The sequence below is a fragment of the Delphinapterus leucas genome, chromosome 12 (genome assembly GCF_059928025.1).
Source record: "Delphinapterus leucas isolate spDelLeu-1000000601 "Yukka" chromosome 12, BTC_Dleu_Yukka2, whole genome shotgun sequence".
In the NCBI taxonomy this organism is placed as follows: domain Eukaryota; kingdom Metazoa; phylum Chordata; class Mammalia; order Artiodactyla; family Monodontidae; genus Delphinapterus; species Delphinapterus leucas.
In genome coordinates, this window is record NC_143140.1 from 92,841,592 (window position 1) to 92,869,098 (window position 27,507).

General features: G+C 38.8%; 1 protein-coding gene across 1 annotated transcript in view; it reads right to left on the bottom strand.

Moving 5' to 3' along the window:
- The window catches only part of PDE10A (phosphodiesterase 10A), a 304,446-nt gene that overhangs the window by 22,809 nt on the left and 254,130 nt on the right, over positions 1-27,507 (bottom strand). The window contains exons 14-18 of the mRNA XM_022560857.2: positions 26,166-26,308; positions 23,857-23,940; positions 22,140-22,290; positions 18,589-18,744; positions 11,108-11,280 (exon numbers count right to left, since the gene is read on the bottom strand). Of these exons, the coding sequence (XP_022416565.1) occupies positions 11,108-11,280; positions 18,589-18,744; positions 22,140-22,290; positions 23,857-23,940; positions 26,166-26,308 (707 nt within the window). The remainder of the gene's footprint in view (positions 1-11,107; positions 11,281-18,588; positions 18,745-22,139; positions 22,291-23,856; positions 23,941-26,165; positions 26,309-27,507) is intronic.

Sequence of the window (27,507 nt, forward strand, 5' to 3'; positions counted from 1 at the left end):
CTGTACACCCAGCACTCGCCCCAGGCTTGGCACTGAAAGGTACCGAATCTGTAGCTGTGGAATTGGGTGTCTCCCTTGGGTGTCTCTGCTCCCTTCTCCCATTACTTACTGGCCGATCCCTCAAGAGCCTCTGATACAACACACTCACGTGTCAGACAGTACACTTCACATACTGTATTTCACTTGATAGCATCTGTACTAACATACTTAATCTCCTTTAAAGTAAGTCACATTTTTTCTTAAATAAATTGAAAAGGAAATTTTTTCATGTAATTTCTACTTGGATTATCTGTCTTATTATTGAGTTGTAAGAGTTATATGAGACTGCTATTAAACATAAATATTGAGAATATTTTCTCACATTCTGTGGCTTGTCTTTTCATTTCCTTAAAAGCTGTTTTGAAAATCGTAAGTTTTTAATATGATGAAGACGATCTATCATTTATTTGTTTCTTTGAAGGTTAGTGCTTTTCTGTTTTGTTTTTTCCAGCTTTATTGAGGCATGGCTGACCAAAAACAGCTGTATATATTTAGGTTGTACATGTGATTATTTGATATATGTATACATTGTTAAATGATCACCACAATTAAGTTAATTAACACATTCATTACCTTACACGGTTACCTTTTGTGTGTGTGTGTGTGTGGGGGGGGTGAGAACACTTAGGATCCGCTCACTTAGCAAATTTCAAGTGTACAGTACAGTGTTACTAACCGTAATCACCACGCTGTACCTTAGATCCCCAGAACTTATTAATCTCATAACTGAGAGTTTGTACCCTTTGACGGACATCTCTGAAGGTTCATGCTTTTTGCGTGCTAAGGAATCTTTGCCTATGCAAGGTCATGAAGACTTTCTCCTATGTTTTGTTCTAAAGATTTTATAATTTTAGCTTCCACATTTAAGTCTATCATCCATCTGAAACCTCCGTAATTACAAAGCAATGTTGAAATGACTATCCTTTCCCTAGTTGAATTATCTTGGCCCCTTGGCTGAAAATCAACAGGCTACATAGAATGGGTCTTTTGTAATCTGTCCCAATTTGTCTACCCTAACACCAATACACCCAGTCTTGATTACTGTTATTTTATAGTAAGTCTTGAAATCAGGTAGTATAAATCCTCCAATTTGTCTCTGCTTTGTCAAAATTGCTTTGACTATTCTGGGTCTTTTGTATTTCTAGATAAATTTGAGGTCAGTTTGTCACTTTCTACAAAAAGTAGCCTGTGGATATTCTGACTAGAATTGCAGTTTTGGAGGAATGTTTGTAGGGAATCGATAGCAATATTGAGTGTTGCAATTCATAATCATGATACATCTCTCCAGTCGTTTAGTATTCTTTATTTCTCTCAGGAAATGTTATGTATTTTATCATTTATTAAATTTATTTTTAAATGATTTTATATCATTTGTTAAATTTATTTTTTAAGAGACTTTATATCATTTGTTAAATTTATTTCTTAAATGACATTGCAAATGGAATTGCTTTAATTTGAATTTCCAATTAATATTCATATATAAACTAAACTAATTTTTAAATGTATCCTGTGAACTTGCTAAAGTCACTTATTAATTCTAGTAGATTTTTTTGGAGATTCCTGAGGAATTTTTTAGTAGATGGCATGTGATTTAAAAATAAGGACAGATTTACTTTTTCCTTTCTAATTTTATTTGTTGATTTATTTACTTATTTTCAGTATAATGCACTGGCTATGATCATATGGTATTTCTTCTTTGTTCCATTACTGTGAATTATATTAATTAGCAAATGTTAAACCACTTTTCTATTCCTGAGATAAAATCCATTTGTTATATTGTCTCTTGAATATGTGACTGAATTTGTTATACTTTGTTATGAATTGGATCTATGTCCATGAGGAATATAGATCTTTTTTTTTTCATGGAAAGGCATTTTCTTTTAAATATAGCAGTGCATACATGTCAATCAATATAGATCTTCAACTTACTGTTTCTGTAATGTGTTCGTGAGCTTTTGGTATCGGTACTATTCAGGCTTCATAAAATAAAGTGGTAAGTAGTAGTCTCGTTTTCAGTAACATTTTGTGTAAGATTGATCTTATTTCTTCCATAAATGTCTGACAGAATTCACAAGTGAAACCATGAGGTCCTGGAGAATTTTCTGTTTAAGGATAGAATTTCTTTAAGGGGATATTCAGATTTTCTGTTTCATCTTGGTTCAGTACAGTAAGTTGTAATTTTCAAGGAATTATTCCATTTTTAACTGTTTCAAATTACCATAAAATTATTTATAATAATCTCTTACTGCCTCTTTTTGCCCATATTCTGTAACAATATCCTCTCTGTTACTGTTAATATTGGTGATTGGTATTTTCTCCTTTTTCCTTACTTAGTCTTGCTGGGGGTTTATACATTTTAGTAATCTTTTCAAGGTACCGACTACTGGCATCATTGGTTTTCTCTGTTGTTTGTGGCTCTCCGTTTTATTGTTCTGCTCCTCTCTTGATTATTCATTTCAAGTTAGGGCTTAATTTGCTCTTCTTTTTCTAGCTGCTTAAGGTGTCATCTTAAAACACTGACTAACACAGGCATTTAAAAATAAACTTCTAGCTGAATCCTACAAATTGTGATAGTTTGTTTTCCCTAACATTCAGTTTGAAATATTCTATTTCCCTTGTTATTTCTTCTTTGATACATGAGTTATTTAGAGGTGTGTTGTTTAATTTCCACATACGTAGGGCTTTTCTACATAGGTTATTGTGATTTTTATTTCCATCACAATAAAAAATATTCTATGAATCCGATCTTTTGAAATTTATTGAGATTTATTTTAGGTACCAGCACACAGTCTATCTTATAAATATTCCATGTGCAGTTGAAAAGAATGTGTAGTCATTTTTTAGTGTTCAGTGTATATAAAATAGGTTATGTTGACAGTGTTGATTTTTCCTTTGCCTTAGATTTTTATGTACTTGCTCTATAAATTACTTAAAGAAAAATGTAAAACTCTTGAACTATGGTTTTGTTTAGTTTCCTTTTCTGTTCTGTGAGATTTTCCTTCATGTGTTTTGCAGCTCTGTTAATTAGGTGCACGCACACATTTTGCAGTGTTATTTCTCTCTATGTGTTGACCCTTGTGTCATGGTGAATTATCCCTCTTACTGGCTCACAGTATTCTGCCTTCAAAACGACTCTGATACTACTACAGCCATGCAGCTTTTTTAAGGTGTCTGCATGGTATATCTTCTCTCATCATTTTACTTTCAACCTATCTGAGTCTTCCTATTTAGAGTGTGTATTTCTTATATAACATATAATTAAGTCTTGTTATTTTATCAAGTCTGATCATTTTTGGTTTTCAATTGAGGTATTAATCCATTTACGTTTAATTGTTAGTTTGATTGGGTTCACGTCTACTGTCTTCATATTTGCTTTCCGTTTGCTGCATTGTGGGCTGATAAAATGTACTTTTTATGATTCGTTTTTCCTTTCTTTAAAAAAGCTATACTTTTATTTTTTCATGGTTTCTATACATTACAATATACATACTTATAACACACACACAAATTTAATATTGTTCCACTTAGCACTTCACTCTCACCCTTCACAAACATAAGAACCTTATAACGCTATAATTCTGTGTACCCCTCATTCTTTGTGCTATTATTTTCATATATTTAATCTCTACATATGATATAAACCTCACCTTAGTACAATTATTATTTTTGCTTTAATCACTCGTTTATCTTATAAAAAAATTAGAAGATATATATGAGAATTCATACGTCATATTCTCTTTTGGATCCTTTTCTAAGGATCCAAAGTAGCATCCTTAGAAACAAAACAAAAAGTAAGCAAATACCCAAAGTATTTGGAAATTAGGAAATTCTTTTAAATTAACCTCTACATCAATGAGGAAATGGAAACAGAAATGAAAATTATCTAAAAACTAAGAAAAAGAATAATGCTTCATCAAAAACTTGCAGGGTACAGTTCAATTAGTAGTCAGATAATAATACATATACATGTTTTGTTATGAAATTTGAGAAATAAGAAAAGGAACAACTAAGGTACAAAAATAAAAGTTAAAATTAATGAAAGAGGGCTTCCCTGGTGGCGCAGTGGTTGGGAGTCCACCGGCCGATGCAGGGGACGCGGGTTCGTGCCCCGGTCCGGGAGGATCCCGCATGCTGCGGGGAGGCTGGGCCCGTGGGCCGTGGCCACTGGGCCTGAGCGTCCGGAGCCTGTGCTCCGTGGCGGGAGGGGCTGCAGCAGTGAGAGGCCCGCGTACCGAAAAAAAAAAAAAATTAATGAAAGAGCAAACACACAAGAAAGAAATGATAAATTTTTAAAAAGTTTGTAAAAAAGGGATAATTAAAATGAAAGGACAAATTTGATTAAGAAACAAAGGGAGAAATAAAAATATTGAAAATTAGATAACTACAGATATAGTAAGATAAATACATTTTAAGTGAGAATAATTTGTGTAAATATTTTATGTGAATTTGAAAGTCTAAAGGAAAAATGATTTTCTAGCAAAATAAGTTGACCAAGAGGTGAAATAAAATGGAAAAACCAAAACAAAACAATTACCTCAAACCACAAAAGACATTAAAAAGTTTGTTAAAGATCTTCCATTAAAAAAATGTGCCAGACTGTAATGGTTTTACAAATAAATATAATTTAAGCTTCCCCAAATGGATATCTTTAGTTATTTAAACCCTTCTAGACCATAGAGAAATTTAATTTCATAACTATCATAATCTTAATAGCAAATTATGATACCATACAGAAAAACAACTACATGTCAATTAATGGATTCGACATAAACTTGCTAAAAAAAAAAAAAAAGCAAAAATTGATTTCCTTAGTATATTAAAAAAGTAATTCCATGGGAAACTAGAGTACAAGGAATTCAGTGGTAGCACAAAATTAGGAAATTTAAAAATCTATTAATAAAATAAGAAATCAATAACAGAAATTAGGAAAATCATATTATCACTGACATCTGAATATGAATTTCAAAAAATTCCTAATAAAAAGTAATACAAACAAGAAACGAAGAAAAAAACTCATACCAGATGAAAATAATTTACCAAAAAAATCACATAAAAAATTAAAATCTAAAATCACTACAATTAAAATCAAACACATATTAGATATACTTGCTTTATCACCATAAGCCAATACTGTTTTGTAGGTTCTCATTATACAGTCAGATGAGAAAGCAAAATAGGTATCAATATCAGAAAAGTGGAACGAATGATATTTAACTGTAGATGATGTGAAAGTATGCCTAGAAAATCGAAGAGATTCATATTTTCAACTGACACAGAAAACATAATAAAATTGCTAGAAAACACATTTTTAGAGTTCTAGTAATGACGGAATCGATTCTGAACAAAATTTAAAAACAACTCATTGAAGGCAACTGAGTACCTAAAAGCAGGCAGAAACTGAAAGGAGTTCAAAACCTTTGGGCATAATCCACATTTATTAGCTTTTCTGCTAAGATTATGGCTCAGTTGGGGTATGAGACATTTAGCGGCCCCCCAAAAGGCACAGTATGGTGGAGAGGTTAGCATCTGGGCTGTCAGAGCACGTGGAATTTGAGGAGAAAAATCCTGGAAAGGAGAGAGCCACAAAGGCGATAGTCCCCAAATATGCATTCATATTCCCCTCAAATCCTTGGCTGGACCTAAGGACCAAGGCCAAAACAGAAACAGAACCACACAAAAAATGCTTAAGGCACATATCCATAAATTTGGGATAATCCATGAGAAATTTAACTGGCCACTAGAATAAAAGTCAATTATCTTCAGAGAAGGATAACAGGATCCAGAAAGATAACAGAGAATACATATTATCCACAATGTAGCATATAAATTAAAAAATTACTAGACATCTAAAGAGAAAGAAAAATGTGTTCCATGACTCAGAAAAAAAAAAAAGTCAACAAAAAAAGACCCACAGAGGACTCAGTTGGTGGAAATGAAGACAAGCATTGTTAAGTAACTGATAGATATACTAAAGAATCTCAGGAAAATATATACTTGGATACAATGGGTGAAGAGACAGGAATTTTAAAAGAGACATAGAAGCTATAAAAATGAACCCCAAATAAATCTCAGAACTGACAAACACAATATATAAAATAAATCACTGGATGGAATGGACAACAGATTGGAGAGAACATTAGAAAGGATCATTGAAATTAAAGGCGAATCATACCAAATTACCCAGGGAGGCCCAGGGAGGAAAAATGACTGAAAAAACAGTTCAGAGCCCTAATAACCTGTAAGACAGTATTAAGTGATCTATCATATGTGCAATTAGAGTTGCAGAAGAAAAATGACGGGTTGACAGAAAAAACTATTTGAAGAAAAATGGTTAAAACTTTACTACGTTTTCCTGTAACCAGCAGCCCAGAGACCCAGAAACCTCAGAGGAACTCAAGAAGGACAAATACAAGGAGGACACTGAGGCACATTGTAAACAAAGTGCTGAAAAACCAAGGATACAGAGAACATCTTAAATAAAAAGACATGCTACATATAGGAGAATAACAATAAGCATGACTGCTGACTTCTCATCAGGGAAAAAAGAAAAAGATGGAGGTCAGAAGACAACCGAATAACATTTTAAAAATGCTGAAAGAAAGCCTGTCAACTTAAAATCCTAAGTCCAGCAAAAGTATCTTGGAAAAGTGAAGCCAAGATAAAGGCGATAAACTAAGGCTGAAAGAATCTGCTGTCTGGACTGAGGTAAAATAATTACCAGACGGAAATCTGGATCTACACAAATGAATGCAAAGCATTGGAAATGGTATATATATGAGAAAATATGACAGATTATCTTTTTCTTTTCAAAAAATTCTTTAATAACCTATTAACTATTTAATTTAAAGTATTAGCAACCTTGGTGGTATATACAACATACGTAGCAGTATAACATTTAACAACAATAGCATAAAAGACAAAACTGGGCATAACTGGATTCTGTCTTTTTAAGGTTGTTACATTGTACAGAAATGGAGTAATATTAATTCAAGGTGGACTGAAAAATGCAGATTCATGTAAACTCAAGAGCAACCACTTGAAAACATACAAGCGTAACAATAAAAGCCAATAGAAGATACAGAACACAACAACAAAGGAAACATTTCATTAACTCCAATGAAGACAGGAAAGGAAGGACAAAGAACAAAGGGTTAAAGAGAAAACAAACAAGATAATGAGACAAACATAAATATAATTACATTAAAGGCAAACGAACTGACAGTCCTAAAGGAAGCAGCCACTGAAAGTCTCAACTACTGCTGATTACAAGACACATTTAAAATATAAGGATGCAGATAGGGTAACAGTAAAGGATTGGAAAAGAATATGACATGCCAATAAGTAAGCATAAGAAAGCTGGTGTGGCTATTAGACACAGAAAACTTTAAGGCAAGAAGTATTACCAGAATAAAAAGAGAATTTCATAGTGACAAGAGGATAAATCATAGAGAAGACATAACAAATACACAAATGTATAAGCACCTAATAACAAAGTTTCTAAAAACATGAAGCAAAATTGAGAAATATATAAAACTTCATAACTATTTTTATACTGGAAATTGTATTTCCGTTAAAAACTGGAAAAAACACATTCACAAGTGATAACATGTATAACATGACCAGTGCAATTTAACTAAAAAAGTGATAGGATCTGTGTAAATAAACTATATAAAATGTTATCCAAGACTAAAAAGTCATGCCAGTGCTTTTGGATGAGAAGCCAATATACTCTCATTTACAAGTGAAGAAATAAATGCGATATAACTGCAATCAAAATCCCAATGTGGATATTTTTAATTGAAAACAAACACGATAAAATATTCTTTTTCTTTTTTAAGTATTCACTATGAAGGAAATAAAGGGTCATGATGTCTATACACTACAAGGAAGTGGCACAGTCAAAAAATAAAGGCAAAAAATACGTTAAAATGTTAATAATTCTTAAATGTGGGTATGAGTATACATTTTAGTATAATTTCCACTTTTCTTAAGTTTGAAATTTTTCTTATAAAAATATTAAAAATGCATTTACTAAGTAACAATTTCCACGAAATTTTCGGAAAGTAAATGAGAGATTAAGATTATTTTACCAGGTATGTATGATAAATTTCAACATAGTTACAATAATCAAAACAGTACGATCACAGTCGAGGATTAGATAATTAACAATTACATGGCTTAAGGAGTCCAAAGAAGTATTTGAGTTTATATGAAACTTCAATTCAATTCAGTGGAAGAAAATAGATTGTTAATTAAATGGTATTGATTCAACCCATCAGGAAGAAATAAAGTTATGTTCATAAAAAGTATAACTCCAGAAGCATTAATATGCAAAGAAAATTTTAAGTACAATTTATATTACTTTGAGGATAGGGGAGGTCTTCATAAGCAAGACAGGAAACCAGATTTGATAAAAACAAATGAAAGATTTGGCTTCATGAAATTAAATTTCTTTGTATTTAAAATAAAATCTAAATTAAACTTCTGAAAAGCACCTAAGAAAATGTTTGTAACATATAACAGAGAAAATGTTAACATCCTTAACAAAAATATAGAATGCAAACTGATTTATAAAAAAAAGTAAAGAATTCAACAAAAATTAAACAAAAGTTGTGAACAAACAGAAGTAGGAACAAAGTCAACAAACATGAAAAGATCTTTAATGCAGGGAGTTGTCAGAGAATGGCATACTTAAAGAGAAACAGTTTTCACCCTATGTGAGGAGAAGTGTGAATTTCTACCGTCCTTTTAGACAATTTAACATGTATCTACATTTCTAGCACCGTATGCAATGTGATATGTATTTTTAAAGGACAGTAGATGACTTTATGAGAGTTTATTGAAGAATTATTTATGGTGCAAAATTCTAGAAACATCTTATCAATAGGAGGAAGGTTCAGTGAGCCTTTAGCTAGTCCTCCATACTACGTGATGTCACATAACTCTTAAAAATAGGCAAGCATCTGGTATACCGTCGGCCCTGCTCATCTGCGGGTCCTGCATCCGCAGAGTCAACCGACCTCGGATCCTGTACTATGTTGCTTGAATCTGTACAGGCGGAACCTACGGATACGAGGGCTGAGGGCCGACGAAGGGATTTAGGGACTTGAACATCCACTGATTTTGTTATGCGGGTGGTGTCCTGGAACACATTCTCTGTGGATACCGAGGAAGCCCTGTAATCACGGTTTTGTTTAAAGATGTATGTTTGTGCATATAAACAGCTTAGAATAAACAGAGGAGAATGCATGGTTCTATTGGTTCTGCAGGACAGGACCCAGCGGACCCCTGGGTCTCTCATCCGCTCTGTGCGGACGGAAGAGTGACCCTATTCTTCGTCCAGGGCCATTTTATACAAGGGACGTAATACCCGTATTCTGGTACCTGCAGGGGCTCCGGGAACGAACACCCACGGACGACTCTGTTATTGTTTTTCTTGTACATACCCGCACTCTTTGAATTCTTAAAACAAATATGCAACACCTTTAAAATTATTTAAGCATCATAACTATACAGTACACACCACTAACATGTACATATGCATTAAGCACCAAGTATAATATTACTTGCAATTAGATTTAAAAATTTTCTATTTTATAAGAATATTATTATTGTAATCATTTTGCTAAAATCATATGCAAGAAACTTGTTACTACTTACATGACTCTTATTTATAACTTAAAAACAATGTATACACATAGTTTTCAGCAAGCCAAAGGATACCTTAACCCAGCGCATATTTCTCCAGTCTTTATCATTGCCATAAGAGAGAGAACCGCGGACAAACTCCCGTTTCTACAGACATGAAGACTGTAAATCACACGCATCCCTTGGGCTGCAGGCAGAAGAGGGTGTGTTGTCCTGCATGACACTGACCCTTCTGCCAACCCTGGGAGGGTGCTGGCAATGTGTGCAGACTGCCCTCTGTAAAATTAAGATGTATATTTTTTTCCTCAAAGAAGGTTCCCCATAAAAACTCTGATGATCATATTCTTGAAGAGGTCAACTTTATTTATTATGTATCTGTCTCTAGTCATTTGTAGACCTAATGTGTTGTGTTTGGGGTACCTGAGTGAACTGCTTCTTAGAACTGAAAGCAGATTTCTCTAGAAAGAAATGTTATGATCAGTACCTTAATGGATCACAGAGGAGGTACACAAAGCGTCTGAGCAAAAAAGAATAGATTCAACTTCAGCAAGACTAGGATGAACCAATAAACAAGGGTTCCCAAGTCTAAAGATAAAGACGGCATCACTTAAGATGGACCTAGTCAGACATGGAAACAGCAAAAGGAAAGTCCTACAAAGAAAAGCTGGTGGTAACCACCTACACACCGGCAAGGCCAAGAGGGGTTTTAGCCAGTGGACTGAGCTCTAACGGACAGGTGGGTGGACAGGTGCAAGATGAAAACACGTGACACATTTCTGAATCCAGCGGGCAAGTCACACCTTCTCAGAAAAAAAGGAATCAAACTACCTTAGCCTGATGCATTAGAACATTTAAGGAACCTCATTCTCTCTGTTCTGACCCCACGTTCAAACCAACTTTGGATTGCCACTTGGCTTCCTGAAGGATTGTGACCACGCTGAATGCCAATATTCTGATGCTCATAACTAGAATGTATGTTTGCAGGTCAATAAAATGGAATTCAGGTTTTATATATCAATCACATTGGCTTGGTTAATAAGATCTGGATTCTGATGAATCCATTTTCATTTGCTTTTGAGTCTGTGAGGTCAATGACCAAACGCTGGACTGTGATAAATTCAAGGAGAGGCCTCTTGGAAAATGACTTCCCTTTAAAAGTACCCATTCCTTTGTGACCAGTTTAAATTCTAATTCATATTTTAGTGACCTTCACAATACATTGTCAGCAATCTTGTCAAATAACGAAATATCCAAAGTAAATATAAAGTGCACATAAAACAAACAAAAAAACCCACATAAATTCTTTTTACATTTCTTTTTTCAAGTATAAATTTATGCCAAATTACATTTTTGTTTTTAAATATAAATTTATTCCAAATAACACTTCCTGGGCTACTAAACTTTCAAAAATTATTTTTACCTATGTGATTGATTATTAAGGTTTAGCGATCCGGTCTGGTACATCTCTTCCAACTGCTTCCTGTTTCCGAAGTATAACGCGAGGTCTGTGGCAATGATGGCTTTGCGGATGATCTCAAGCACCTGCTCATATTCACTGGAGCTCAGGGTGGAGAAGATATTGTGCCCCTCCAACTAGGGAGAAAATACAAACAAACACCACCAATAACAAGCACAAGCTCCAATCTAATGACATTTTCAGTTACTTGAAACAACAGTCAGTCAATGGCATTTGGTCAGGACGGGTTTTGGGGGAACAAAAGGATAGTTTAAAATGACTAATGAAATTAATGTTTTGGTTTCTCTTCACGATACAACAATGAAGCTACCACTTAAGTGAACTATTTAAACTACGTAACATTTCCCACCGTAAAATCCCAGTGATTTAAATATACACCTAGTTTGGGGATATTTCTAGTAAGGAATTAAAGGACTGGAATATGTAGAATATTTAAGTAAAAGACTTTTCCTTTTAAACTAATTAAGAACTTCGGTAATTTTCACATTATACTGGAAATTAATGGGCTTAAAAAGTCATCTATACCTTCGTCCACTTCCGCAAGCCTCATGATTAATAAACTGTTTTCTCTGTATCAGGACCTGAACGTAAAATTTAGGCGTATTAAAAACTCTCCCTACAGGCAAGAATGCTTTTACATAAAGCACAAATCCCTGAGGTGCAAAAACTGTAAGGCCATCCTGTCTTCTGTCCTCATGGGAGATGGACCCAGCAGATCATCACCCTAAACAAGACCAAACACTGGTCATTTGAATTCTGTTTTCTCATAATTATTCTTCTGTATATGGATCTTTTAAAAACTTTTTACAATAATTTCTTCCTCGGGATTTTAAGTTTTATTTGTAGTTGAGGTTAAAACGGGTCATTTTTGTTCACACACAAAAAGGTAGAGATTCAATGTATGGGTTCATCAATTATTTCTTAGTGGTTCATTAGTCAACGCAGTTGTACTATAAACTGACTTTTAATTGTTTCTGCTTGTCTTAAGCTACATATATTTACTGATAAATTACATGACAAACTTGAAATTATTAAAGTATATTTCTTTACAAAATCAGACATCTCACTAAGATATTGTCTGCTTCCTATTACTCTGAAATAAGGTTGTATGTGCCACATTTATCTTCAGTTATCAGAATCTTCCTGTATTATTTACTTTTAAGGTATTATATTTAAATTATCCTATGATACATGGAGTTAGTTCTAGTTGGTTCTTCTTCAGACAATGATAATATTAAGGACATGTTTGTAGAATGCTCTAAGGTTATGAAGCACTTTCAAACACATGATTGCGCTTTCAAATGATAAAATTTAAATAAATCTTTGAGATCTAATTGAAACGAAGTATTTGCTGAAGCATTAACAACATTTTTATTTGACTAAAGAAAAAGTGCAGTACTTATATAAACTGGTTATTTCAGTAATTTTTAGTAATGTAATCTCCCTTGAAGCAGCCTTCATAAATACAATAGGGCCAAAGCGGGGGACGCGATAAGCACAGGACTTCAGCTCAACACAAGGAAGAACCCCCTTAATGTTCAGAGTTACCAGGTGAACTATGCATGGGATGCTGTTTGTGGAAACATTCAAAACACAGGCTGGTTAGTAACTGATGGGGGACAAGGGGCGGGGATTTAGTCACTGGAAAGGTAATTAACTTCCAAGCCCCTTTCAACCTCAACTCTAAACTTGTACAGTTACAAGAAAGAAATCTTGACTCTAACTTGTGCTAAGAAAGCTGCTTTGCTTTGATCATAACTCAAGTAAAACAGCTGGCCTCCGCTTCAGCACTTAATGCTCTGTGCCCTGGGCTCCCCCCTCATGAACATGTTCCACATTGGATGTGTTTGGCCGGTACTCATGCACACATCTGCTCTTGGCAGGTCGTCTGAAGAGGAATCACGTGTGATATATACTTATATGATGTATCCTCTCTATCACCAACAAACTATTAAATTACAGCACATAAAATATTCTCACATACTGTTGGATTTTACGTTTTATCCTCTCTATCACCAACGAACTATTAAATTACAGCACATAAAATATTCTCACATACTGTTGGATTTTACGTTTTATCCTCTCTATCACCAACGAACTATTAAATTACAGCACATAAAATATTCTCACATACTGTTGGATGTTACGTTTTAACCTCTCTAAAATAGGGACTTCTTAGCCTGGGCCCTATAAATTCTCTTGGGGACCACAGAACAATGAAGTCACTACAACTGAATACAGTGCGTTGGGAGTGGCACATCCATAAACACATGTTTCATCAGAGTCTCAAAAGTGTCCGGGACCTAAGACAAAGTAAGACCCATTTTAATGGGTCTGTATACTCTGCGGGCTATTTCAGATTCATTATTTCTTTTTTTACTTTACTTTTTGATATTAAAGGGAAACTAGGTGGAAAATTTCAGCAGTGAACCTTTATAATGAACAGCTGGACTACTTCCTTCAACATTTTACAAGAGTAAAGGGAATAAGTGATAAAACAACAATAAATGGCCCCTTCCTTTCAGGAGAATATAGTATACATTTATCAACACTTTGCTCCTACCAAAATAAGGGAGATATAGCAACCAAGCACAGCAGATAAATGCTGAAAATGCTTTGAAAGCTCCAATTTCACATTATTTAACAACCTAATAAAACCTCACAAAATAATAAGATGCCTTTATATACCAACTGATAAGTTTATTATAACTAATATTCCAGGTTACGCTGTTTAAAGTTTATATTAATTCAAGGCAGTTGATCCCATGTTGTATCAATCAATCAAGCATAAAATAACAAGCATTTTACACCCAGCAATGTTTCTAAAGTCCCCAAATAGGTAAGGAGCATATAATTCTTACATCTGTGAAAGCTTACGAGTGGGCTCTGTTTGTAAAGGCTCAGCTGCTTAAGTAGCTGAGATCTGTGAGATATGTACGAGAGAATATAAACAACGCTGAAACGGTCCTGATGCTGAGAGACTTATCGGGGACACACTTTAAGGTCTTTAAGGTGGATGGTCTTTAAGGTCCCTCCTAACTCTCAAACATGATGGGTCTAAGGATTCTCAGCATTCTGATTCACTGTTAGAGCACTGCTTTCTTGCCATAGCTGTATCTTTCCCACCACAAAATGAGGAATGTATGTCTCATTGAGCACATATTCAGTCTGTAGCGTCTCACTTTGGGTAAGGATATTAGTAGCTTAGTACCTACTACATCCAAGGTCCTAAACAACATAAGTTCATTTTTTTAAGGCGTTCGCTCTTCAGTGGTACACAAAAAATAGAGTAGCATGGTCCCCACGAATGAGGTAAGTGAAGACCATGGGAGCACATGGGACGCTCTTCTTGGTGGCGACATGAATTCTGAAGGACCAGCGGAGGAACAGAGGAGGCATGAGACCCTGAGCGTTTGCTGGAAGCACAGACACTTCCGTGCGGCTGAGGCAAATTTAATACAGAAATGGTAAGAACTAAAGTAAAAGTTTTTTTAAAAGGCCGGGACGCAGGGCTTCCCTTGTGGCACAGTGGTTGAGAGTCCGCCTGCCGATGCAGGGGACGCGGGTTCGTGCCCTGGTCCGGGAAGATCCCACATGCCGCTGAGCGGCTGGGCCCATGAGCCATGGCCGCTGAGCCTGCGCGTCCGGAGCCTGTGCTCCGCAACGGGAGAGGCCGCAACGGTGAGAGGCCCGCGTACCGCAAAAGAAAAAAAAAAAAAAATGGGGGAAAAGTCAGTCAAACAGACAACGTCTAATGAAGGTGGAATTTGGGATGTCACTCGGGAAAGGTCCTTGATGGACATGTAGGAGACTGTACGCTCAGAGGGGCCAGTTCAGCATCCACTACAGGCGCCAAATGGGAACTCTGCCTCCCATGAATGCCCCTCACGGCCTGTACACAGCCCCTGGCCCCAGTCACCGGGAAAACAGTCCTGAGACCCAATGTTGAGACAAGGGGCAGCTCAGCAAAAGTTAAGAATCTGAACCTATCTTTCCTCTAGATGCTTTCACACTTCTCCTTACTTCATTCCTGACTTAATCTCCTCCCACTGCCCACTCGGGGCGGGGGCGGGGGCGGGGGGGAGGGTGGGAACTGCCCACTGCATCTTTCTCCCTGTGATGGAAGTGAAGGCAAGTGTGAACGAACATACACCCCTCCTGCCGTGCTGTACCGTGAATAGTTCTGTGCTAGTGTGTGAAGGACTGAGGTTAGCTTTTAGATATACTTCCCTTTTCTGTTTGCTGAGGTTGCTGTGGTCACACAGGGGCCCTCTTCCCCACGCTTCCCCAGTCGCCCAGATTATCCCATAAGTAATTGTGGCAACAACACTGAAAGTCAGCATTCGGGTTAACAAGACTGTGGTCTGTAGACACACACACAGAGCCACACACACACAGCTTTGAGGAGGCCTCATGGGGAGCCATCTCTAACCATCATGGTGAATTTTTTTATCTCCTCTTTGGCCACGTTGCCAAAGGATGAATAGTTCGGGACTGCGATCCTCTGTGCAGCCAGAGCGCTGAAGGCTGCCTGCGGAGATGAGGACGCCGAAGGAGAAGCCCTTCACTACCCTGACCACTGGGCGGACAGACCTATCAGAGGGCTCCGTGTGATGTAATGACATATGTCTGATAATTCAGTGACTGGATGTTGAAATTAAATTTTACTCTCAGCCAAGGATATCACCTTAATTGGTCAAGTCTGGAGGTGTCCTGACAAAACTTCAAACTGGCAGGGCTTGGTGACTGGAGCTGGGGGCAGGGTGAGGGGGAAGGACTCTAACAGGGTCACTGACCTGTGGGGTGAGTGAGGCGCCATCACGGGAGCTGTAAAATAACTCAGCACGATTTTGGCCACACTGAATGCCAAACACAGTTCAAGCGTTTGGAAACAGAACCTTACGGTACCCCAGGCTGACACACAGGCGTGAGAGCCACAGTCTGTTAGGATGGCTGGGACCCCAGGAGGCCGGCCAGGTGGAGCGGCAAGAAGATCCGCTTGAGGGCGGAGCTGTGGACACAACAGGCATTTGTGCTTTTGCTATCACTGTCCCCCCGGGCCTGAAACATGTGCTGGCAGCTGCGAGGCAGTGAATAAATATGTTCGCTATTGAAACGAATTTCAAGAGGCAGTTAGATGGGTCTGAGAAGCAAAACTCAGAGGAGTTATCATGAGCATGTACAATCAGCAGATTCTAGAGATTTCCAGAAAATGAAGGGGCCCTCTGCCATTCTCCTGCCCATGAAGATGGGGCCATGAGTTTATGCCCCCTATGTTTCTCCCTGTCACAGCTCACACAGGAGGTGTTGGTCAAGCCAGGATACAGATTCAGATTTTAACTGGTGGGCTGAACCTGTGGCCATGATGGTTCTTCTAGCCGGCTTCCCATCCCATTCATCTGCTGAGAACCTCACCTCTCTAAAGACACAAGAGCAAAGGTGCCCTTATGTTCCCCCCACCAGTGACTGAAATGCCTTCTCTAATACTCGGAATCTAACTACCCTCCAACAACTCTGTGGATGCCAGCAGCGTGCCTGAACTTAATTCACTGCCTGAGTTCCCGTGATGACGCTCTGACCACTCTAGGAACACCGCATCGTGTAACACAGAGCCCCCACGTGGCTGAGGGTTTGCTGAAAATGGGACAAACTGCTCTGTGCCACCTCCACCGTCAACGGCGGCAAACGGAGTAAGTCTTCCTGCCAGAAGTCTTCCTTGGCTGGGTCAGACCCTCTCCACCCCTTCTGCTTTGTATCACTGCTGTATCACACAGTTTATATCTTATTCCATCCAGCAGCAATGTACCTTGCAATCCTGGCCTCTGTAAATTCTCTTATATTTAAAATAGGTTTTCTGAGGGAACTTTAGGAAGGCTGTTAAAATTCATTTGCAGATTAAATTACCAGAAATGCTGTCATAGTCATATGTATGAATTCATTTAGGACACAGGATGCACATGGGAACCAGGAGTCCTAATTATTTCTAAATGAAGGCGTCCTGATGTCCTTTCTGGCATATACCCTTCTTCCTGGGCAAATAAATAGCCTAAGGGGAAAGTAGATATAAACTGTCATAAACTTTTAATAAATGTCTATTTACAAAAAGCATGTTTTAATGCATGTGTGTGCTAATATATATGTGTGTGTATATACACCTATTATATACACACATATATAGGTACACACATCTATATCATACACACATACAAACACATACACATATACATATATCCACACACATCTTTTATCCTGCTTAAATTTCTAAGTATGTATGTATGTATCTATCTATCCAGCCAAACATACATAACATACATCATTTAAAAAATAAAGTATTGGTGCCAAGGGAACATCGGGAATGGTGACTACCTATTGCTTTCAGGGATAGAACCAGCCCGGGAGCAAGGGGGACATTCAGCCACCTGCTGGATATGACTCTGTATCTGACAGACCTTTCACTCTACCCCGCAGGTCATCAGAAGAGCACCTGCACTTCAGTAAGGTCACCATTTACCTTCTCAGTCCTGAGGAAAAGGGGCCTGACCACGTACATGTTGCTGGGTTTTGAAAAGATCTGAGTGTGCAGTACTACCAATCACTGGGACAGCTGGGACCATGAGGCGCCACTAGGAGAAGCTACGGAGAGGAAAAGAGCCCTGGGTGGTCAGGGGAGGCCTGGGCTACACAAGAAAGGAAAACTGCACCAAGTGGCAGACGCCTTTCTGCATCACAAGTCGCCTGCTGAGGTCCTGCCCGGGCTTTGCGTCACAACCTTGAAAATTCCAAATCCTCCCCGTAGACACGTAATCAGAAGATCTAATAAGATTTCTATTCCTACTATGAGGTGCTGACAGTGAGAGGAAGCAACAGGGTCCACTATTCTTAAGTCAAACAGAGATCACATTTTAAAAATTGTCTGTGAGGGGAGTCAGAGCATTACGAGGCGATAGTTACGTAGTTAAGATGACTTTGAGAAAAAGGTTTGAAGTGAAGGAGCGTACGTATCTCACAGGGAAGGGAGACCTGTCAGCATCCAGCTCAGTCACTAAGGACATCTCTTAAAAGCAAGAAAACTCAATTTAAAAACACACAAAAGAAAAAATAAAAGAACTTCAATGCACTTAAAATCTTGTTTGCCTGACGTTCAAGATTCGTTGTTCAACACATTCTGGTTCAAGAACATGATGATCCACGTAGATTAAATTAACTATGTGAAACAAACTTTGCCCTAGGGTATAACGTACTTAAAAATCAAATATATATAAATATATATAAATCTTTTAAAAAAGGTTTTACGATAAAATGTAGCTGCTGTTTCTAAAGAAAGCCAGAAGAATATCCCTCTTTTACGTATAAACCGTGGGTCTCTCTGACAAGACGACGCACACACGGGGCAGCGGGCAGGCACGTGGCCCTGGGCGCCTCACCTGAAGGATGGAAACGGTCTGGGAGAAGTGATGCTGTTCCATGGTCGACGTGGAGTATAGTGCTGCGAGGGGGTGGTCGAATTTCTGCAGGTAGCTGTTACTGAAGCCCCTGTGGTCCAGGTCATGGCACAGACACGCAATTAGCAGTCCCTTGCGCTTAAGGAGAAACCACAGGGCACAGATGTTCAAAACAAAGAAATGGGACATGAGGAAAGTTACGGTTAGTATTCTTATCACACTGACTTCTGTCACTGATGCAGCCAACATGCTCATGAATGCCTGAAATAACAGATAATCTAACTTCTTTTTTAACCAGTTTCTTTGTCGTTCTGCTTATGAACTTAACAATCAAATTATTCTTGAGTTTTCCTGATTGACTCTGGTAAAAAGTGTAAGTGGTATCAAATTAAAGCAAATGTTCCAAAGAATCACAGATAAAGCAAGTCTGCAAAAGGAGAGGACAGTATCGGTTCTTCACTCAAGAATCTGTTCAATATTAAATTCTAACGATGTTACTGCTATCATAAATGAGGAATACAGCAAGTAAATCATAAAGCATGTGAAAAATGGCAAATCGTATACAAAAAGATAAAAGGAAGAGCAGGCTGAAGGGGACAGGTAAGAGGCGGGTGGCTGTGATGTACAGCAGTTAGGATGGGCCTCAGACAGGCAGAGGTGCAGGTGAAGGGGAGAAGCAGGCAGCTCCCGGGGGCGGGGGCGGGGCTCTCAGCCAGCGCACATCCTGGCAGGGGAGCCTGCCCGTGAGTCACAGGACCAGAGTCACATGACCAGGACTGACCACTGCAGGGACTGAGGGGAGAGGAGGACAGAGAGGAACGTGAGGGGAGGGTAAAGATCTTGTATTATTTGTGATCCAGGGACCGATGGCGGGGTTTTTAGCACAGCAGTGAGTGACATCATCTAGCTGACGTTCTTTAAAGATCCCCACGCTGGCCACTGTATTGAGAACAGACTCCAGGAGGGTGGGAGAGACCTGGGGGAGGCTTTCGTCGTGACTCAGGCAAAACATAACAGAAGCTTAGACCAGGACGCTAGCAACGCAGGCTTAGGGGACGTGACTAAAGTCTGGAAGATTCTGCAGGCAGAATCAACAGAGCTTTCTAGCAGGCTGGGCATGAGAAGAAAGGAGGGCAGGACGGCGAGCGGGGGAGGGGAAGCCAAGCCTGAAGGCTAGGTCATCAGCCTTAGACGCTGATGGACGGGGTCGTCACTGAGAAGGGAAAGTTGAAAGGGGAGCGGGCTGCAGGAGCGCTCGGGAACCGAGGGTGCTGGGGGGTCCTGGAAGCCACGTGAGAACAGCGACGCAAAGAGGAAAACTGAGCCCTGACCCTTGGACCCGCACGGCCCCTGGACCAGAGCATTTTCTGGGGGGGTGATGGAGCTGGTTTCAGAGAAAAGGGGAGGAGAGGAATTGCAGGCGGCCAGCACAGCGGCTCCACCAGGGGCCGGCGGCAAAGAAGAGCCTAGAAATCCGGAGGGAGCCGAGCGGAGAGGCAGAGGCAGAGGGTGCAGTGAGGTGGAGGTCACAGCCTGCGACCTGCACGGGATGCAGAGCCTGCGGAGGACCCAGCGCGGAGGGAGCGAGTTAACGGAGGGGGTGCGGGGAGGGAAGAACCGCAAGGGTAGGGACCTCTGAGACCAGGGCAACTGGCAGGGCGGCTCTGGACAGGAGCCCGGGAAGCATCGAGGAGGGCGTGAAGCCGGAGTGCGCGGCGCCACCGGCCGCGGGGCCGGCGCCTGCACAAAGCCCCACCGGAGCACTGCGCCTGCGCCCTGCTGCTGCCTTAGTCTCGCCGAGCCGCGCTGGGTTCTCCTGCCACCTAATGGGTGGGGAGGTCGCCCCGGGCACCCGCACCCCTAAACTATGCGGTAGGCAGGGGACCAACCCTAAGTGTTCGGAGGTCTTAAGACACTGAACTGTGCATGTTCTGGGGGTCGTTTTGTTTGGGGGCTGTTCCCATATTTTATGCTGCAACGTCAGCCATAATGAATCTGGTAAGAAATGTCAAGGTTGTAAAATCTGGCACAATTCCTTTTAACCTATTTTATTTGTATTGATGTTCAATAATTTTGTCAAGTGTATGCCGGAATCAAGCATCTGAAAATAACTTACAAAGTAAAGAACTACCTTTGTTAACTTTTCCTTTAAAAACATCAAATGATCATTTCTAAAGCTCTACTAGAGATTACATATGCACCTTACAAAATATATTTTAAATACTTATGTATGTTATTTGGGGGTTATTTTTAGCCAAAAGACCTGAAGTTTCTGGAGAAACAGAATGATATAATTCTAGAAACTTAAATGGAAGTCAATATGTAGTAACAAAACTTATCTCATTTGTCTTAAAATTTTCCCATTTTTGAATATAAATTTTAATATAATCCAAAAGAATAATTTCTATAATTCTCAAGCTTACAGGCTAACTTTTGGCAGAAAAGATAATAAAATTGCTTTCTTAAAAGGAAGTGAGTGGAGAAATACTGAAATTTTCAAAAATATGGGGTTCAATGAAATGAAAATTGTTTAGAAAAATTTATATTAAAAAAGAAAAAATTTCATCGTGTGTGTGTGATAAATAATTTATTAGGCTAAGCCCCATCTAAAGATTATTAATAAAAAAAGGAACGTTTTGACTCTTTACAATAGCATTTTTTTTCTAAAATGCATCTTTCAAGTTTCCCACCCAAATTGTGAATTTGGTCTGACAGGATGGAAAGGACAGGACTGGACCTCAGGGTTCTAGTGTTGGTGGACGTGACCTTGGGAGAAGCACAATTTCTTTATCACAGAGACGCAGCTCCCTTTCTTCACGTGTCCTGAAGCAGGAGGAGAAAAGGGTGGATTCGAGTTAGGGCTTTCACAGGGCTGCTGGGACCTTGTGGAGAGAGGGCAGCGAGGCCATCAGGAAGGTCCCGCCTGGGAGGAGCACAGCTGGGGCGAAGGCGCCCCATTACCATATGTGGGCTGGGCATTCAAGGAAGGGGCTCGACAGCAGTGGAGTGGAATGGACTAGGTGTCCCCAAATCTTCTCTGAGTGTGTCACCAACTCCAAGTCCGTAAAGTCCGGTGAATCAGTGGAACATTGCCGAGCCCCTGTTCCCTTATGCTAGAGAAGGTCAAATAAGCATTTATGTTTTAATTGTATTTAATGCTCTGGGTTCTCAGATGGGTAGGATATGTCTCCGTTATCCAGGGCATAAGGGCAAAGAGAACAATTCACTTTGTTTACATCCTTTCAGAAGAATTCAGCTTTAATAGGGAAGAAAGACTACAAAAATGAGTGTTTCCTTGAGGGATATTTTGATGAAGTTGGAATTTCTGTATCTACATTCCTTATACAAAATAATAGGAAAAATGCTTGGGTACAACAATTTAAAAAGTGTGCTTCTGTGAACTTACGGAACCAAAATTTGTCCTGGAATGACATAGAGTCGCCTAACTATATCATAAATGTACTCCAGGCATAGAGTACTTCAACCCACTCAGGTTATTTGAAGCGGGAGAAAGAAAGCGTGTGCACACCCACCTCGAGTTCGGTGAAGAGCCCGTGGTTGTTCTGGAGTATGGCGTACATGCAGTGTGCCACCGTGACCGCGTGCTTCCAGTTGTGGTAAGGGACCCGACGATAGTTTTTCTTCACAGACATGATAAAACGACACAACTTTTCAAGCTCAAAGCTGTGTGGAAAAGAAATTGTCATGACAGAAACTGGTAAAGAACCAGTACGTTCCAGGAGACCACTAGATGTGCACGTCTGTCCTGTACGCGCTTGCACGGGTGAACACTTCCGCGGGGACGGGATGCAGGAGCACGGGGGCCTCACTCACCAACCTCCCCACTGCTTCTCCAGCCAGGTGAGAGAGGCAGACTCTTTGGTGGCTCGTGCTCTGACACGGTAACGGGCCCACGGGGGAGCAAATCCCAGAATCAGCTTGCCGTTACCCATCATGAACACCCGCCACCTCTTCCTTAGCTTTCAAGCATCTCCTGCATCCCATCGTGCTCAACGGACAACAGCATATCATCATCCTGTTCAAGGGTATTTTTAGCTAAGTTTTTCCAGAAAGCGTATTCAGATTCACAAGCTGCGAACATGCGTACTATAAGAATTTCCTAGGTGAGTGATTATCCTTTCAAGAGGAATCCAAATTACCATGGGACACTCAAATTATTAAGCGGTGGTAGCAGATGGCTATATCCAAATCTTGACGCAGTCCAGGAAAGAATATGACGTATTTCATCATACAATATGGTTATAAATTTTTATGTGTATCATGTGTTTACACGTATTTAAAGCCCCACCAACTCTCTCAGTGGATTTAAGGCAGCTTAAGACAAAGGCATATCAATATGAAACAGGGCTCCCCGAAATACCAAAGAGACGAGAGTCCATAAAACCTCTAAATACATATAACCTTTATCTTTCTCCACTGAAAATTTCCAAACGTCCCTGAAGTGTGAGGTATGTGATTTTAAGAGTTTCAACTGGTCGAACTCTCAATTGCTATCTAAGAAATAAGTGGCATTAGTTACCCTGTGTGCATCCTTTTGAGACAATAATTTATAAAAGTCGCTGATGGAAATAAGAGAAAACACAGAATTCAATAGGAAACAAGTGACAATTTAGTTCTAGAGATGCTAAGAGCCTCTATAAGCCACTTAATGACTAAATTAGTAAAAAAAGAGAAAAAGAAAATTATTCCTTGCATTTTAAGTATGTGTTTAAGCTGTAAAAAAAAACAAAAACAAAAAAAACCAGATACAAAGTCATGAAAGGCCTCTAGGACAGGCCACAAGGAGAGGAGAGAGATTTGCAAGGAAAGGGCAACATAACTTCATTAATAACAAAGGACTAGACTTTGAATTAGGAGACCTGTTTCTTTCACACTTGTTTTAACTGATATATCGAAGTTAAAGGTGAAAGTCGATGTTAACTGTGTATGTACATTCCAAAACACACCTAAAAACAGTATGCAATTATGTTGAGAAGTAACCTCTGTCTCTTTTAGCTCCACCTATATCCTTCTGATCACCTGGTTAGACCTGGTTGTTAACCAAGGGGCAGCCTCTGAGGGAATCTAAAAAGGCTGCACATTTGTCCAATAATCTTAGCCTTTTTTAATTTAAATATCTAGAAAAACAATTTCTATATGGCATATTTAAGGTAATTATCAACCAAAAAAGTGGCGAGGCATTTAGGTAGGGGAGGAGGATTTTAAAGCAAGTGTGTGCGTCACACATACCAGGCTGTCCCACAGGACTGGTGGACCATGTAGACGAAAATTCCAGGCCACATGTTTTCAAAGGGACCGATGTCAAAGTGGAACCTGAAATAAACAGAAAGCACAGGTCATGAGTAAATGTAATTAATTAGGATAAACATAATAACAAGTAAAGGGAGTAATTTAACTTTTTGCCTATCAAGAGACTAAAAAAAATACTAGGAGTTCGGCCCCCTCTTCCTGCCTCCCTCAGTCACATCTCTGTTGTATTCAAAGGTTTCCAGGAGGAAATTCCACACATTCCCTCAGGAACTTAGTCCAAGATCTAAGCCATTGCTTAATTCTTTATTAAGCAATTTGTAAAAAAGGAACGTCGTGTTTGTTATCAGAGCAATGACAAAGTCCAAAATAATTATATTATGAGCCCTACACATACATTACACAGCTCACAGATACGGGGGAGGAGCTCATCTGAAATTTTCTGAGATGAAAATTAGTCTATTTCCTATTTTAATCCAGAGAAAAGTTTCATAAATATTAACATCCGAAGTTATTACCTATCTTTCATGTGCTAATTTGGTTACAAACACTTAACCCAAATAAGCAGAACGGGAAAGTATTAAAAGAGACCATTTTCCTCTTGTTACAGCACTTCTGACACCAAATGTGTGAGTTTTCCACACCAAGCAATTCTCCGGCTCTCTGCAGACGCCAGCTGACTTCCTGCAATTCAGTTCAATTCTGTCATTACCTGGAGTTAACGCAGACCCCAGAGGTTAGGGGCGCAGGCCCACAGGCTGCCCCCACTTGAAACGTCAATCACAAGCCCAGGCCACCCACACTTCTAATCCATCGGCTGTTCCCACAACCCCTCCTCAGGTCAGATGATGCGCTAGGACAGCTCCAGAACTCAGGGAGACACTTCGTTTACTATCACCGGTTTACTATGAGGGATACAACGCAGGAAGAGCCAAGCAAAAGAGATGCACAGGGTAAGGTGGGGGGAGGGCTGTGGAGCGCCCATGCCTCTCTGGGGGCACCCCCTTTATAGCACCTGATGCCTTTACCCACCTGGAAACTCGCCGAACCCCTTGGTTAGGGTTTTTTGGAGGTTCCAGTATATGGGTACGGTTGACTAAATCACGGATCACTGGTGATTAGCTTAATCCCCAGTTCTCCCTGGAAAGGAGTCCAAGGGTAAGGCTGACTTCCAACCCTCTAACCATATGCTGGTTTCTCTGGCAACTGGCCGTCATCCTCCGAGAGCCACTCAAAAACTCAGGGTGGCTGAAAGAGGTTTAATATGAGTAACAAAAGATGCCTCTCTCACCCAGATCACTCAGGGAATTACAAGAGTAAAAGGAGCTCTGTGCCAGGAACTAGCTACGTGTATATATATATATATATATATATATATATATATATATATATATATACACACACACACACACACGCACACACACTATATAATACATATACTGTTAAAAGATAAACTGAGGCGTATTAAAAATCTTAAGAGTTTATTTGAGCAAAAACCCATTTGAATAGAGCACCACCAACTTAAAGCGGTTGAGTGCTTTGGTGACAGGCGCCATGGAAACACATCTAAAGAGAAGATGCAAAGAAAAGAAAGTATTTGATTGGCTACAGCTTAAAGCCGAGTTGGCTGTTCAAAACTGGCTGTCCTTATTAGCATTTCCATCTCGTTACCTTGAGGCATTTACAGGTTTAGATTTACAGGTTCGTTTACTAGGCCGCCAGGGCATTAAAGTCACATCAGTCTAACGGCCTCCTTGTTTAATTAATTTAAGAATACTCTGTTTCCAGGTATAAACAAATATCAGCTCTGGATCACTTCTGAAGGTTTTTTATGTAGTTATATAGTGTTGGCTGTACTTCTAATGGGCAGGTCCTACCACCAGTAACAAATACATTAGCATAGGATTAGAAACAAAGTGTGAAAGTTGAACTATTTATTACTAATTTCTCAGATTTAATTTGTAAATTTAAAATTATATGGAAATGAAAACTTTCAGCTATCTGATATTAAACGTCATTTTGAATATTAAATATTACATAGTGTAAAGTGTGCAAAAGACTAAAGAGAAAAGCTAACATTTAGGTTAAATCATTTCAAAATGGTGTTCAGACTTTTTTGTTTTAAAGATAAAGAGATGTGGCCTTTCCTTCCTTCCAAGGGGAAAATGGCAACACAAGAAACCACACATGTAATATGGTATTTATGATTCTAATTCTAGAACCCATTTCACTTTAAATTCAATCAAATTAAAAATCTGTTCCTGAAGAAACTGACAAGACAAAACTCTCACAGTTCAATTTCTTTGCAAAGACGGGCGGGAAGGTTGAAATGCATGAGGCCTTGCCATTCCTCTGAAGTACAAATGCTATGATAGGACAGCTTCTCCATGGTGACCCGGTAAATGCACTCCGAATGACGAATTCTATGATACATCTGGAAAGCAAATCCAACAGAGAAAAAAGAAAGAATGTTTAAAGTAGTTTTGTCATTAAAGTTCAGAATTTGGTATAAAAAAATCAGAACTATAATTGGATTCACTGTTACTTTCCATTGACTACTATTACTATATATATATTTCCATGTACACTGAAGATATCCATGACACATGTGACTTTGAAGATACAAATAGTTTTAAAAAAAATTATATCTCCTTTTTAAAAGACTTTTCAAATTCCGTAACAAATGTCTTTTTGCCGGACATTATCTCTGGGTAGAGAGATTACCTGGTACCTTATTCTCGGACTCCCAGCCTCCAGAATGGAGAGAAATAAATGTCTGCTGTTTATAAGCCACCTGGTCCATGTATTTTGTTACAGCAGCACAAACGGACTGAGACAGAGATTAAATGAGACAAGAGTTAAGATATTTTTTTCTATGTCTCCTTTTAAAAATATTTAGCTTAATTCTTGGTGATCGCAAAGTCCCCTAGTCCAGGGAGTTTGAAAAATGTTCGATTGTAAAGTTCTTTACTGGTAAGATAAATTCAAAGATGCATGCATGATAAACGTATACTCCTTCAGCAATTATATGCACATGCCCTGTGCTGATATATTGTTTATATTATGAAACAAGCTAAAATAGAAATTTAAAAAGATAAAAATAAAAAGTACATATTTTTAAAATATTTTATTTTATTTACTTAGTAAACAAGACTCTTTTCGTTCATACTAAACAATTATATATTTTGAAATGAAGCACTATAGTTGTATGTTATCAACCGTCAAGTTTTTTCTTTACTACTTTGTGAGATGATGGCGTCAAGTTTAACACTTAGAAACAGTTGTACTATTGGAGAAGAATATGCCAAAGAGTATGTGGATCCAGATGGAATAAAGGTAGTATCGACTGTTCTTAAATATCACACTTACAGTTTTGCTCCCTAATGACTAACACTTTTGACTGAAATTCAGACAAATTTCCATTTTCCCTGATGTAAATCAGTTAATCTTGCAAACTGATCAGTTGCATCTTTATATATTATCAATCAGGTTCAAAACCCATGACACTCAATGAAATTATTCATGGGGAAGATTTTAATAAATTGAAAGCTGTTTCATAAAATAAAATTTTTTAAAAATTCAACTTTTGAAGACAGAGAGGGAAAAGGAAATAAAAAACGACGGAACAAACAA